Genomic DNA, 16,800 nt, shown 5'->3' with positions numbered 1-16,800 from the left:
GGCCATTTTGCCAGCATAGAATCTTTCACAACAACTATTGCAAATATTTGTGATACATTTTAAAACAAACTTACTTTCCACTCAGTCAATCTGTTTAATTACTTAAATGGTCATTATTTTCATGAATAAGTATAAAAAATTTTTGTTACGCCCGTTGCGCCCCAAAAAATCTCCGTTAAGTATTTTAGTCATACCCCTGGCTCAATTACACGTTATTTATAAGATAAATAGAAAGATAAAAATAAAAAGAATATGATATTCAAAAAAAGCACTATCACTAAAGTCAACGTTAATTTAATAATTCCTTAAAAATCGGTGACATGCTGTTTATCAGAAAAACTATTTTTACTAGAAAATCTGAATTTGAAAACAGTGTTATTTTGTTAAAAAAAAGCAAGTCTAAAATTTCCCCATTGGTGTATGGACGAATGCATATCTACTAGCCGCCGCGTGCATGGGGTGTCTTATAATTAAAACAACGTGTTTATCATATATACTTTCAATACTTCATATATATTCTATCTTAATGTAGATTAATTGTTCTCATGTATCTAAACTTCAGAGAAGCTTATTATGTAGATACTTCAGCTTGTGCAAGCGAAACAAATACTTGTCTTTAGTTATACAATTAGCATTAAAGCTAACAATTAAAGCCTTAGTCTCCGTTAAACTAGATTTGTCAAATGCAATCTGATCTTTGCCCTTTTTGTTTGAGAAAAATAAATAAGAAAAAAGAAAGAAAAAGAAACGTTTTACCTACAAGTTTTTCTTTGTCCAAACAGGAAACGTAATATTCCATGGAATTGTTACGATTAATGGATAAAACTTTTTTTCCTTAGAAGCTTAAATCTTAAATAGACTGGTCAATCTTTCAATCTGGACAAGATTTAAAATTAACAGAACAGACCATGGTCAATATTTGAACAGTAATATATGCATACATTAAGGAAGTCGCACTGTAATGCTTTCCTGCAACCGGATTTTAGTACATATCAATAAAGAACAAGTAACTGTATAAATAACTCAATGCCCAAGATTTTGAAAAAATAATAACATTCCGGCAATAACCGATTTGCTACGATACTGGCCTATGTTGGAATTTCTTTTGCGTAAGACTACATTAAAAGTGTATACAGAGTTTGGAGAAAAACATTCTCATACAAATAAATTTGATAACATCATTCAAAATTACTTAAATAAGAAATGGAAACAAGAAGTAAGACTTTATACATGAATTTGTAATGTTTTCAAGTTTTGGAAAATGACCATGTATTGAATGCACTACTGATTCCAAGATCTGTTCAAGGAAAGAGCGCTACACTTTTCTTGGTGCTTGGTAGTAAATAAAAGCATCATAGAAAAGAGGAGATAATTCTCAAACATGCTTAGCAGATTTACGCCCCCTTTATAATCAAGAAATATTTCAAGTAGGAGGCGTTTACAGTTTTGAGCAAATGGCAGATAGTCTTTTTCTAAAAGGGGAATATATAATTAGAAAATTTTCTTCGCTCAAGAAATGCATTTCAAATTTGATGGTAAACAAATATTTCAATTTCTAAAAGAATATCTTTGACACTTTCTGAATTATGTAAATTAACAAAAAAAACCCAAGAAATTCAAAGTCAAACAGTGGGGAAAAGTGAAAAAACCTAATGCATAAAATTATCTGTAATTTAGAAATGCATTCTTATTTCATATCTAAACAAGTTTAAAAAGAACAACTTCGTCAGTTTTGGAGAAATCGACCTAATATAAAAAGTCGAAAACTCTGCATGGCTTTGCTAAAATGAGTTTGCGAATTATCTTCTATTCTGAAATGGTATCATTTTTAAGCAAACATGTGAATCAAATTTGAGGCGAGTTACTTTGATAGTTTCTGTGAAAATAGAGCTTAACAAAAAGAGTAACAAGACTAAAATTCTAGGTTGAAAAGGGGGCATAAATTAATTCTATATTTTAATAATTCTATATCATTTGCCCTTTTGAAATGGCGACCTCTTACAACAATAAACATACCAAGGTTTAAATTGATAGCTTTTATATTTTCTGAGAAAAAGGACATAGAAAAGTTTATGTTCACCGTCTTAAAGACACAGCTTTAGATGTTCAAATGTTTGCAGTAACTTTCAAAGTTGTATTATTCTACTTAAGCTCGATGCCTAGGGATTCAATAATTTTGTTAGTCTATAATAACGACACGAATGTAACCTATCTATTTTAAATTTAGCTAGACTAATTTATAATCATACATTTCAAAATACAGAGATGTTTCAACTGGTGCCAATGATGGTGTATTTGCTTATTTGGACTGGACAAGCAAATGGAGACTCCGCGCTATATAGACGGATACCGGACCTCGTCAACTACCTTTGTCCTGGAAGCAATGTATGCCCCACTAACCGTTCATCGGAATCGTCAGACGACATTGAATTTTATCCAGGAAAAGAATCTTGCTGCACTGGTAATTGTTTTAGATTCAATTATAATTTACGTTCCTTAACTAAATTGTTAAATAGAAACAATTTACAGAGACAGCCATCCTTATTGTCAATTTGATAACTACATGTACAATATTTGCTACACTGGTAATTGTTTTAGATTCAATTATAATTTACGTTCCTTAACTGAATTGTTAAATATACCCAATTTACAGAGACAGCCATCCTTATTGTCAATTTGATAACTACAATACTTATTGCACTGGTAATTGCTTAAGATTTAATCAAAATTTACGTTCCTTAATAGACCCAATTTAAAGAGACAGCCATCCTTATTGTCAATTTGATAACTACAATACTTACTGCACTTGTAAATGTTTAAGATTTAATTAAAATTTACGTTCCTAAACTAAATTGTTAAATATACCCAATTTACAGAGACAGCCAGCCTAATTGTCAATTTGATTACTATAATACTATTACGTCATTTTCTAAAAGGATTTCTTTAGAAATTCCAAAAGGTTCCTCATATGATAATGGAGTTGTCTTGTTTGATTTCTTTCTTTTTTTTCTTTTTTTTTGTAATTGATGAATTGATAAAATTGTTTATAGCAACACCCTTTTAATCATATTTGAGCCATGTTTGAAGTATGTGTAAATTAGGTAAAATGAAAAATAATGAGAATTGGATATTTAGCACGTGGTAATATGTGACGCTAACATCGAATTCAATTAGGCTCAACATAGATACTTTTGATTGTGTTTTACGTCGCACCGGCACAGTTTAAGTTTTAATGGCGATTTTCCAGTCTTATTGGTGGAGGAAGACCTCATAAATGAAAATGTCACTGTGTATATACATTTGGAAACATACCAAAACATACCGAAAACTTTAAATAAATGTTAGTCATAGCATTAGTAAGACAGTGACATTTTATTTATGTGCCAAATCCTTCCATGCAACATGCAGTATTAGATCTTTTTGTGCCCCCACGATAGTGGCGGGCATTGAGGTTTACCCTTGTCCGTCCGTCCGTCCGTCCGTCCGTTCACTTTTGTGTCGCATGTAACTGAAAAAGTATTTGACTTAGAGTCATGAAACTTTACAGGAATGTTGATCAGCATGTGTAGTTGTGCACCTGGGTATTTTAGTCTGGAAAGTTTTAGTATTTTCAGAGTTATTGCCCTTGACTTAGTAAAATTTTGCAATTTTCAACTTGTGTCGCATGTAACTCAAAAAGTATTTGACCTAGAGTCATGAAACTTTACAGGAATATTGATAAGCATGTTTAGTTGTGCACCTGGGTATTTTAGTCTGGAAATTTTTAGTTTTTTTCAGAGTAATTGCGCTTGACTTAATTAAATTTTGCAATTTTCAACTTGGGTCGCATGTAACTGAAAAAGTATTTGACCTAGAGTCATGAAACTTTACAGGAATGTTGATCAGCATGCGTTGTTATGCACCTGGGTTATTTCATCTGGATATTTTTAGTATTTTCAGAGTTATTGCCCTTGACTTAGTAAAATTTTGCAATTTTCAACTTGTGTCGCATGTAACTCAAAAAGTGTTTGACCTAGAGTCATGAAATTTTACAGGAATGTTGATCAGCTTGTGTAGTTGTGCACCTAGGTATTTTGGTCTGGAATTTTTTAGTATTTTCAGAGTAATTGCCCTTGACTTAGTAAAATTTTGCAATTTTCAACATGTGTCGCACGTAACGCAAAAAGTATTTGACCTAGAGTCATGTAACTTTACAGGAATATTGATCAGCATGTGCAGTTGTGCACCAGGTATTTTGTCTGGATTTATTTAGTATTTTTAGAGTTATTGCCCTTCACTTACAAAATTTTTGCAATTTTCAAATTGTGTCGCAAGTTACTCAAAACGGATTTGACATAGTCATTAAACCTTATGGGCAGGTTGCTCAGCATATTTAGATTTGCACCTTGGGTTTGGCTTGTGGATTTATCCAGTATTTGTAGAGTTATTTCCCTTGACTTAGTAAAAAGATTGACAGAACAGTGGCGCGGTGGGGGCACCCGTGTCCTATGGACACATTTCTAGTTTACTCCTGGTCTACTGTTGGAATAATGCTCTTCGTAAATAAATAAAAAAAACAGTCCTCGTTTAATGAAGAATAAGATTTTTTTTTATTCTCATTATTAAGTGAATTTCTTTTTCGCTTTCTTGGCTCTGTTTTTTATACATTTAATTATCTTTTTCTGCTTGATCTGATAATTTTTATTCTTTTTCTTTTCACATATTCTGAAGTTAATCCCGATTGCATTTTTCTTAGTGTAAGAGTGTCTGTTAATATTGTTGAATTACGCAAGTTTACATTTAAACTACTGTCCAAGAACATGCTCAATCCAAACATTTTCAATTTTGTCTTTTTGGGGAGTTCTTTAATGTCTCCTAATTTGACTATTCTACACACAGCAGTGCCTTTTCTTTAAACTTGTTTCGAAAGAAATCAAAGAGGTAAGTGTTCTAGGGTGCATTATTTCCAAATTTATCTTTTGACGTCTTATCAGTGCTTCATAACCTCTGTGATCCCCTTTTAAAATTCCATTTCGTTTAGTTCCACCCATTATTTTCTCGTTTAGGGCACTTTTTACTTGAGGATCATAAGCCGCTTTTCATGGAATGGTGCGAAAGTGTTATATTGAAGGTTCCATAATAACCACAGTATGAACACATCTGCGGATGTTTCTAAATTAAAAAATTCCCCATATTCGTGTTTAGAAAAATATTGAATTCTGCTGAAGCCGACTCTTCTGCTGGACCCTGTACAATATCTTGCATTTTTCAGTAACCATCCATGAACAGGCTCAATCAAACCGACAAAATTTGTAAATTAACGCCCAAAACGACAAATTGAAAATGTTGCAGGCCTTCCTGAAAGAAAAATCATTAAAAACCAATACATTTGTATTTAGAACAAAATCTCTGTATGAATTGTAAATTAAACCTGCTGAGAAAATAACTAAAACCACTAAGCTAAGTAAAAAATGAAAGCAATGGTTAAAGAATTGTGCAATAAGTAGTATATAAGAATATTTAGTTTGTATCTTACTTTTTTAGTTTAATGGGTATGTCTAAAACAGTATACTTAAGAACCAAGGCTGTAACGGAAAACATTTTAATAAAACTCGCGTGTTGCCCTGCTATTATTTCATGAACGCACTTTACTGTTACTCTTGCATGTTGAACGAACCAATAATCCTCACCGGCACACAATTGCTCAAAACCATTTATACCTGATGTACTAGGGCATCATGATATTGAATTAAAAAATGCATTAAGTGTTTTAATGACAAGCAAAATTGTTTACAGTATGCTTTCATCATAAATTTGTCATCTAAAACTTTAAATATCCACCAACTACTGACCAAATGTCAGTGTCCGTATACCGTCAACGTTATTTTTACGTTACAACTAACGAGACTCTTAAATTATTTGTTCATCATTACACATTTTATCTATCTTAAACGCAATATCCTGCAATTATGCTGTGCTTCAACCATTTTGCAAAATATTTTTCACTGTCTGTGTTTATCCACATCTCTTTCACATGAAAATGTCTCTTTCACCTGAAGATGTGGTATATTCGAGTATACTACCCTATATACTGACTCCAGGTAGCCACATTGCTCTCAGATTCTAACCAATAACCGATAACATCGCTTTCTACAATATCATGTATACCGGTATAACCCCCCAAAACACTTACACTATTTACGTCCATAAAGCGTACAGATGTAATGAAAAAACTGTAACAACGATTCAGCCTACTGTCAGCACACCCTTGCATACTAGTATATAATATCCCAAAATAGCCTACCCAAATAGATTGTTGTATCGGCTCCAACAGACTGGAAACCGAAATGTGCAGAAAAGTATGTCAAATGCTAAGGTAATAAGAAAAAACTCGTCTAAAACAGCTACAGTGGTCGCCAGTTTTAAGCTGTATGAATCGTTTTATTTCTTCTGATAAGGATCTAACTAATACGTTAAAAAATGCTCGATAAATCTTTAATTCCCAAAGAATGAATGAAATTTTGGGCTGAAACATACTGAAGGCATGTAAAAAGTTTGAAAAAAATAATAATAACTAAACTGACTGACGATTTTGAAAAATCGGAGCACCATGGCAATATAACATACTTTCAAAAATGATTAAAATATTTCTTTTCATATAATATTAGTTTCACAAAAATTGTTTTGATAATCAATATGGTTTATTTTGCAACCAAAAGTGCTTTGTATGATTGTTTAACAAATGAAAATATTTTATATATTTACAAATTTGACCACATCATTTCAGAATGTTCATGTGCAGCTGAATGTACGATAACTCGTAATTGTTGTTTCCCGAACACACCGCCTTCTGAAAGCAAGTCAGAAGAAAAGTCTAAACAAGATAACGAAAATGACCTCTCTTGTCTGTATGCTATTTTGCCGCAGGACAAAGCAAATGCACTAAAACATCAATCGTTTCTCATGGTAACCTCTGTGAAGGAAACTGCCAGTAGAAAAGGACAATCTTATGTTTCATGTGGCGATAAAAATGTCGCGCCTTGGGGCAGTTTATACCCTGTTTACTCACCAAAATCCAGACGTATTTACAAAAATATAGAATGCGCACGCGAAGATGGTATGGGTTCTGACGTAATATTTTGGGATGCCTTTATCGATTGCAAAGACATTGTTGAGGCTGCGACTTGGCTAGACACTAGCTCAGTTCCTGAGAACTGTAAAATAAACTTCATCTTTCCAAGAGATTTAGATATTTTATATCCATTTCGATGTTACATCAATCTTACGGACACGTGTCCTAATTCCAAAGATTTCCAGGTGCCCGAGGGGACAAATGTCTCAGAAGATGAGTTAAAAGCGCTATGTTCAAACAGTGGTATAAGATCACCATATCGAGGAAGAAAGTTGTATGCTAATGTGTTTTGTAGCATTTGTAATGAAGAAACATTCTCCCGAGCAGACACCTGTGATAAATTGTCTACAAGTGCAGGTAAAAGTGGAGGTTCTAGACGTTTCATTGCACTGATCGATCAAAAGTTTATCACTGAGAGAAGTGACGACTCTAGCCGTCTTAGAGGACAAGTTTTGCCTCTTGCATGCTCTCCATCTGATGTAAGCTATTCTCATATAAGAAAATCAAATAGGAATAAACCCTTTCCGAATTGTAGTAATTATATTTTGCGTTTAAAAGTTGTTGTTGTAATTCTATTACGATAGCATAGTCAGTAATTCCTTGTTGTGATACAAGGTCGTGGCCAGAGATGGGCTCGAACCCGTGCTCCCTGGACTGAGTTGCAGACACCTTAACCACATGTTCACCAATTAAGTCATTTTCGAAAAACAAGATCTTAGTGCTGTGAAAGATAATTTAAAACTCTATAAATATTTAATTGTTTTCTTTAAATTTATACATGTACTATGCTGAAATTTGATATTTGACATATTGGCTTATTCCTAATTTGTTAGATGTTGAAAATAACGAGTCCCTGATTACTAAATTTAATGTTTAAATTTTGCAGTAAATTCAGATCAGTGAAATAGGCTGCCTAGCAACCTAGCGTTGTGAATTTGGTGGCTTAATTAGCGGCTAAAAGCCGTCTAATGGCTTATACAAGTTGTATACGGGCGGAAAAATCACTTGGAAAAGAATTTTTGATTTCATGATTTAGGACGCTTAATTCACGCCGCTAAGCCGTTATGCCGCTAAGTAGCCAAGTTTATGGCTATTAACTTAACGCTGTTGGACCCACAACTTGTAAAAAAATGTTGTAATGTAGTATATTTTACAACATTGTTATAAATTCTATAAATATGATAATTTCATTAGTACTTTTCATGGAGGTTAGGTTTAATACTTAATTATGTAAACGAGTTAAATAAAGTCATACTATGCAAACCTTTGGTAAATGTAATATTGTGTTAATTTATCAACCAAGTTAAGTGTTAAGGGACAACACTGAGGGTTGGTTTTTTTTGGCATGAAGGGACCTTTTGTATTACTTTATGTAGGCGCAATACATCGAGTGCAAAATTTTAGATCATTTGCTCAAATCGCTTCCCAGGGATAATCAATATTATTACGCAATTGAATCAAAAATAAAAAGCGTTGTTCAAATGCTTAAAATTCGCACTCAAAACGGCCGAAAAAATAACACATAAAAAGCCGATGATCAATTTGCTACCTAGTATATTTACATATCATCTATTGCATAAGTTTCTATTTTAAGTGTAACAGTTGATTTAAGAAATAATTTCAAATCATGATTTTAGGAACTCTGGTTTCAGTTAAATGTAAGGCTGATGATGAACATGCCCAGGATCTTTGTTTGCCAGTGGCTGGTGGATAATAAGTTATCTCTACATCTAGGCAAGACTGAGTCAATCATATTTGGGTCTAAACATAGACTTAGGTCAAATTCATCCCTTAATATTATATGACGGCACAGTTGTTAAACCAACTTCTTCGGTCAGATATGCCGAAACAACACAAATTATAGTTTAATCAATAGCAGTTGATGCAATGTTAAGGTCATTGTTGCATAAGGCTATGCTAATGTACGTTTTAAATATCTATATCGCAAAAAGGATACATTTACGCAAATAAACTAAGAAACGTCTAGTTATCGATATACCTTAATCCAATGTAATTTTAATTACTGCTTTTCAATTTGGTATCCCTGTCTCTCCCAGTTCCTTAAAATTTAACTTCAAATAACTCTGATTAGGATTAGGTTTGTCCTTGATATTGATGCCAGTTCACATATTGGTCCAAATATCTTTCGCGCACTCAACTGGTTACCGTTCAATAAACTTGTAGCTCAGATCATCCAGTGTCATGCTTTAAGAGTAAAATATTTAATGGAAGAACATTTCATCCCAACGGTCACTCCCTGTACATTCATACTAGACCAGGTTAAGTTACAACGGTGCATTTAATTTTATGACTGTAATAGAAAGGATACTTTGTTTTATTGAAGTTCGTTTTAAGGTAAAATATCAAATGCTTATTATTTTTTATCATTTCCTTCATAGTATATTTATTCTGTTTTAACTTGAATAATGTGTTATTATGCTGTAATTTTAGTAACCCTGTGTTAAAATTATTGAAATCTAATTATGATAATACTAGTAGTTAATTGAAAATATTTGCATCATTACCACAATGGAAATAAGAGTCTATCTTTTGGACGGGTTCCCGATGGATTGATGTTCCGATCAGAACCGCAAACATATTTCAGATATTCTTTCTTGCAAATTCTACCATTCACCATCATATTTTAAATTCTTCACCTTAGTAAAACAATTGTCCATGTCATCACACTCAACAGCGTATAAAATGATATAACGGCGAAAGCATGTCATTGTATAGCACGCGACTCATCTGCCCCCCCCCATGCCAGATGAAATTTCGGGCATGTGTAAAACTAACGGAAACACAAGTATGATATGCAAGAAAAAACATTTCTTTATAAAAGATGAAGATAAAATGTTAAATTAGAGTAGGTTTCTGAGACTTTGTACTTTACTAGGAGCAGCTTCGGAAGATGCATATCTCTTGGGACCGAAGGCCAAGCGAGATATCAATTGTCCCACGCTGAAAGTACCAAAATACATAGCCTTATACAACTTAATACCTTTTTAATATTATTATATTTTAGACAAACAGTTGCCGAGAAATCTTTTGTCCGACCGGCCAACTCAGAGACGTTACTTATAAATGTGTATATCCAAACAAAATGTGGAACAATCAAAATATTGCCGTGTATATTAACCTAACATTGGAAAACTCAATCAATTTAGCTGAATTGTTCAGTTATGTAATTGGGAAAGAATTGGAAACAGTGTTTCGCTGTCTTGAACCAAAATGGATGAAGCATTGGTCAATTGGCATTATATACTACAAAGTTATGGAAGTACCGAACATGGCAAACAATTTAGTTATTGTCGTTGTTAGAACATTGTCAAGTATTAAACCTGATACCCTAAAACGAAATATACAGAACCTGATTGGACAACCATGGACATTACGTACAGACAATGGAACGGAATTCCTCAAATCCTCAGGTTTTTCTACAAATACTTATCTTGGGAAGCACCATCAGGAAAATAAAACAGATATTGTGAATAACAGAACTGTCTATTTCGAATACCCTTTCTATAAAAGAATAATCGCCAAAAGCACGGGAAAGAAATACAACTCTTTTTATACAAAGTTGTATATCTGCGACCAAGTTGAACTAAATCCATCAGAATTTTTGGTCAACCGCAAAAAGCATATTCTCTACAGCTACATAACACAGCGTTTCTACTTCGACAGCCAATTTGTACTTATCAATAGCAACGCTAACGGTGAACCTCGTGCAAGGATATGTGTTGACGACTCTGGATTGCACAAGAAAAGCAAGGCTAAGAATTTGGGAACATTTCTTAAAATCTTTAATTATTGGTATGTTGCAAGTATGTTGCTAATACTTCTGCATCAATAGAAAAATCAATATAAAGATGTCGTTTCTACTACTCGTTGTTGTTGTTGTTTGTTGTTGTTGTCTATACTTAATGAGGGTCTATCCGCCCTTCCAGGCACTGAGAGTACGGACCCCTGGCATGTCACCAGTCATGCCCTTAAAATGTATTGAAATCCAAAGTGGTGATCTATTTCTTTGAAATTCAGTAATTAATTGAATGAGCTCAAAGTGAATGCAAATAAATTTATTTATAAAAAAGGGAAATAATTCTATACTCGTCTATGGAGCATCAGACTTTACATGTTTCAATTTGTCCCAGATGTTTATTGTTGTTGTCAACAAAAACGTTTTGAATTAGTTTTGAAAAATAATGTGTTTGAAGCTGTAAAACATTTAAATGGTTATTGTTTTTTTAAAAATAGCTCTGACAATCGTTTTTATCTGGTCAGTACTGTGCATATAAATTAATTTATCGCACAAAGATAATACTGCACTATCTTTAGTTTTGTATAGAAAATATTGTAATACAAATCATTTTTGGTAGAGTTTTAACTTTTTATTGATTTGTTATGACATATTGAATAGGCATAAAATAAAAACACTGCCTCACTGCATATTGTTTACGCTATTCGGACAGAGATGTTGGTAGCTCGAGCCTTGGATTCCGAATTAGGGTAATGATGAGCAATGCTATAGGTAGGGATCTTGGTCAGCTAATTAACAAAATCTGGTGATAAACCATGTGATGTATCGAAAACTACGACTTGTGATAAACTTAAGACCAAATTTTATTCATTTGATGAACGCATATATCATATTCTCTTTCAACAGTCAATCGCAATTATATTTTATGAACCTCTTATGCCAACAAGACGCCATTATTATTTTGTAAACAGTTATATACTCTCAGACTCAATTACATTCAACAAAGTCACAAGTTTAGGCATAAAATGCATATTCTCTTAAATTCAAATTCAAATAATAACCATTCAGTACTGTCATTAAGCCTGGTAAAACTGCTACTGTTAATCGATAAAATTAACAGCTTTAAATTACTTAATATATACTTTATCAAAAATGTTAATTCGTTGTAAAGACTTGTAGGAAATATTCAGCACAATAAGTAAATACCTTAAAGATCAGTTGTTTCTTGGATAAAAAAACTTATACTTGTACTTTGCAAGTTGTTTGCGTGTGTGTCTCACAGCAGTTTATAAACTACCCAGACTTTACATAAAAAAAGTGTGGATGTTAAAATTTCACAACTTGTAAAGTTTGCAAACTTCACATTTATTATCGTGAACTCAGCTTCTCATGAAATAATGTGGAACTGTGAAGCGCACAGTCACTGGAAACAAATGAGAGTTTTAATATTAAATTACCAATATATTAATAATTATTAGTCTGATTTAAAAGAAATATGATTAATACAAAATATTATAACCTCAAAATTCCTTTTAAGGGTGTTAATGGTTTTAAAATGCTGATTAAAGTTGTTTGACATCTCTGCTTTCTCGTATTGAGAAAATTGTTTTCTGATGATAAATGCCACACTAAATTCAAATGAAGAAAACCATTAAAAACAAATTTCCAAAATAAATGTATAATTTCATAAACTCATGCAAGGGATCTAATTCAATTATAATTATCACATTTGCTAAGATGAGTTATTTCGCTTTTCAACATTGTAACATGTAAACAATAAACTATGTTTTTGTCAGTCCCGTTTGCTATTTCTGAAATGATGTAAACAATGAATATTTTTGTAAATTTTATTTCCTATTTTGTTGTGTAACCTCTGAAATGTGAACAACACATGAACAATGAACTACAGCTCGAATTCGCCAATCCTTTCATTATCTGTCAATATTGACAAATAGGGGTGTCGATAATTCTAATATAAAAGTATACTATTAATCGCCTAAATATTTTACCACCTTATCAATCACTCATTTTCCATGCGTTAAGCATAATGGCGTTGTGGTAGAGTGTTCGCTCTGTGAGTGTAGAGACCCTGGTTCGAATTCTGAAAAAGGCATTTTTTCTTCATTTTTTGTTTATAGTTGTTTTATACAACGAACTGTATTTAGTTCCCCGGAAATTTCATTCAAACAAGTAATAGATAGAGCATCGAAACACGAGGCTATCTGATTTGTACGAGCAGGGCGTAGCCCTCGAGTATTGATCAGATTGCCGAGTGTTTTGATGTTCTTTCTCTTTTGTCTCATAGTAAAAAATAACATGTTCCCTGTTGCCGCAATACGAAACCCCGGAAAAAAGTAACCAATGAACGAGCATCTGAATATGATATTTCTTTCGCTTTCCCTTTCTCTGCTGTCACAATAAGTAAACCCAATCAAAAATGAACCAATCAATGGGCATGCTCTGGAGTGCGGGTAACTAATACCTGCACTCCAGTTAACGCACTGTGCATGTATATCTGTACGATTTAACTCCGACACATTTTCAACAGAAAGGTACCCAAACTATGATACAAATGCTATTTGAGAACATATACCCACATTCGCATTTAACAGGTTAAGTACGTGATAAGTGTAATAGATTAGCAATGGAAGAACATATACAGAAAATACAAATGAGCCAAAATTGTGAAAAATTTGGCGGATGGAATTCAGAGTTTAAAACAGAATACAATTGGTAATACTGTTTAATTTGTTCAATGACAGTTATAAAAAATAAATACATTCAATTTTGCTTCGCCGTCAAAAGTTTATCCAACAATAAAACCATATTCATATTCGAATTCATAAACCCAACCAAGCTTCATAATCTGAATACCACTACGCTACTCGGATTTATGTGACTATATCCACGTTTATTCTTCTATATTGCAATTAAAATGCAAAACATAATAATTGAAAAACTTGAACAACCCATTATATCATAATGGTTCGATCGATTAATGTAAACGTTAAAGTGTTCGACTTATATATATTATTTCTAACCCTGTTTCTTATTTAAATGTAAACAATGAACTAGATTTATTTGCTATATTATTGTGTAACCTTTGAAAGTTTTTGTTAATCACGTAAATATAATTTCTTTATTTCAGTCTCATCTTTACATGTATACATAAAATTACATATAAAACGTAAAACACAAACATAAAATACATGAAAAGCCACTCTAAAAGAAAAACAAGGGACTATGTATTTTTACCTCTAAGGGAGACAACTCCACAGAGTCACAGACCATATCACAGTTTACTGTTTTATGCTCTGAGGAGTTATCCCCCTCCCACAAATTTCATATAATCATTATCATTCATTAAAAGGTTGTTGTATTTTAAAAAAACATGACCTCAATGTATTCAAACTACCGGTATTGCATGTTTGTCCTACAGAAGGTTACATTATGGTACAATAAATAAAACGATACTAAAATGTTTTAATGCAAATGGTAAGAAGAAAAATTGACCATTATATATATCATTTGTATCATAGTTTGGGGACCTTTCTGTTGAAAAATTGTCAGAGTTAAATCGTATACATATACATGCATACATGCACAGTGCGGTAACTGGAGTGCAGGTATCAGTTACCCGCACTCCAGACAATGCCCGTTGATTGGTTCATTTTTGCTGGGGTTTACTTATTGTGACGGCAGAGAAAGGGAAAGGGGCAGAAATATCATATTCAAATACTCGTTCATTGGTTCATTTTTTCTGGGGTTTCATATGATGACAACAGGGAACGTGCTGTCATGTTTGACTATGATACAAAAGAGAAAGAACACCAAAACACTCGGCAATCTGATTTATACTCGGGGGCTACGCCCCCTCGTACAAATCAGATAGCCTCGTGTTTTGGTGCTCTTTCTATTACTTAACCTTGGAAAGTATGTCATCTATTACACTTGATACTTTACAATCTCAAAGTATTGCTAATTTCAGTATATCAACGATTTGTTTTCTTCAACATAATTTACATGAAGACCTGTTGTATCCATACAATATATTGGCCTAGTCAATGGATGTTTTATACAGAAGCAACATACTTTTGTCCAATTTGTAATAAATATGGCCATTAAAACTTATATAAGTCATTTTATGACATTTTTAAAACCATATCCTGCCAAATAAAATTTACTAAGATTGTTTTATTATAAATTTTTTACACTGTCCAATTAAGTTTATCTAGGACTATAACACTAAAAGGGGGACAAATCAACAATACAAAGACCGGATATAACAACTGAAGTCTAATCATTTTGCAAAGCCCTTTTGCACTGTATGATATGATTATTGACACAGCATAAACTTTGAAAAAAGCTTTAATACTGGATTGGAAATAATTGGGCCTTCATCAGCCCTTCCCAGGTGATTGGGTGAAACTGCACATGCCATGTTATGTAATTAGTCAAATGTATGTACAATGTCAAACGCCAATAATTGGTAGGTTCATGCAATCATTTATTGCCAGCTTGAAGAAAGATGTTACAAAAATATAAATATATAGACATTGAAATATAAGCATACGCCAATTCTACTGGTATCGTGGTAAATTTATGAGTACCATAGAAAGGTCATGTAGTTAAGGCTTCAGGAGTTTGTACGAACCCTAATAGGCTAAATAAGATTCAATTTGTAATGTAAGAATATAAAAATATATCTCATGTTTAAACGGTGACCCGACACAATCCCCTAACATAAACACAAAACGACTAAGTGACGAAACAACACGTTGTAACAATGGAACGATATAAAACATCCACATAGATATCGTACCCTTGCGTCGTCTCGTCGCTGTTTCAGATCTCTTATCGTCATGTCCCTTCAACATATCATTTTATTCCGGTGCATCGTCTCATCGCTCCGGCGTATCGTTTTGTCGTTCAGACAATCGTCTCATCGATACGGTGCATTATTTTTTCGCTGTGGCGCATCATCTTATCTTGTCGAATTATCGTGTCATCACTGTGGTGTTTTTCTTCTCGTTGCTTTGGCGTTTGATCTCATTGCTTTGGTACATCGTCTTGTGGCATCTTTTCACTTTGACGCATTGTCTCGTTGCTTCGCCGGGTTATGTCTTGATTTAGGCGCACTGTCTAATCTTTAAGTCACGTTATCGTGCCATTGCTTTGGCATATGATGTGAGGCTTTTGCGAATCGTTTTGCCCGTATTCTCCTCTCGTTGCTTCAGCTCCGGCAAATAGTCTCATTGTTTCCTCTTTTCTTGATCCAAAGTAAAGTATATTAATTTGCTGATTATCTTGGATACTCATAAACAGGAGTGAAAGGCAATGGGTATCTATCCCAAGTGACGGAACAATAATTATGCCGAACCACACGATAGAGCGATTACACGAGACGAAATGCCAAAGCAAAAGGACGATACGATGACACGACACGACGATATGATGCGCGGATATGATTTTCATCGTAAGTTTTTGCATCGTCTTGTCGCTTTGATGCATTGTCTCGTCGTTTGTCGTAATGATCACCTTCCATTGTTTCATATCCAAGTTCCATTAATATACGTTCAGTTGGAATCGCCAAACAATGTCGGCCATATGAAAACAAAAAGTTGATTGTTCAAAAACAAAAAGTAAAAAACTCAGTTTTATTGTACTATGAACAATCTTTTTCAATTAACTTTTGTATGAATATTTAGAGGGTATTCACGTTTTTTTCTATGAATACAGGATTTATTTTCATCGAGTGGTATGTAAAGTAATAAAATATTCATACGATGAGATAAAAAATAAATCCCATATTTGTAGCAAAAAACTTGTATATCCTGTTTGTTATTTTTCTTTTTTGGCCTTACGATTCAAAAGACGTTACCTATAATTTTGTGTAATGGCTTAATTTGGAAAAAAAATAGTCCGGCATGAT

At 33.1% G+C, this 16,800-nt stretch overlaps 1 protein-coding gene across 1 annotated transcript; it reads left to right on the top strand.

The window, feature by feature from the left end:
• Nucleotides 1-2,265: 2,265 nt before the first annotated feature.
• LOC132745210 (uncharacterized) lies at nucleotides 2,266-10,935 on the top strand (the record flags this gene model as incomplete). Its single annotated transcript, XM_060734061.1, has 3 exons — nucleotides 2,266-2,461; nucleotides 6,767-7,590; nucleotides 10,137-10,935. Coding segments are annotated over exons 1-3 (1,819 nt in total), but the record flags the coding sequence as incomplete, so codon positions are not given.
• Nucleotides 10,936-16,800: the final 5,865 nt, after the last annotated feature.

This window comes from Ruditapes philippinarum, unplaced genomic scaffold (genome assembly GCF_026571515.1).
Source record: "Ruditapes philippinarum isolate M1 unplaced genomic scaffold, ASM2657151v2 ctg3393_1_1_1_1, whole genome shotgun sequence".
In the NCBI taxonomy this organism is placed as follows: Eukaryota; Metazoa; Mollusca; class Bivalvia; order Venerida; family Veneridae; genus Ruditapes; species Ruditapes philippinarum.
The sequence above is the reverse complement of the archived record's forward strand: the minus strand, read 5'-3'. Positions and strand labels throughout refer to the sequence as shown.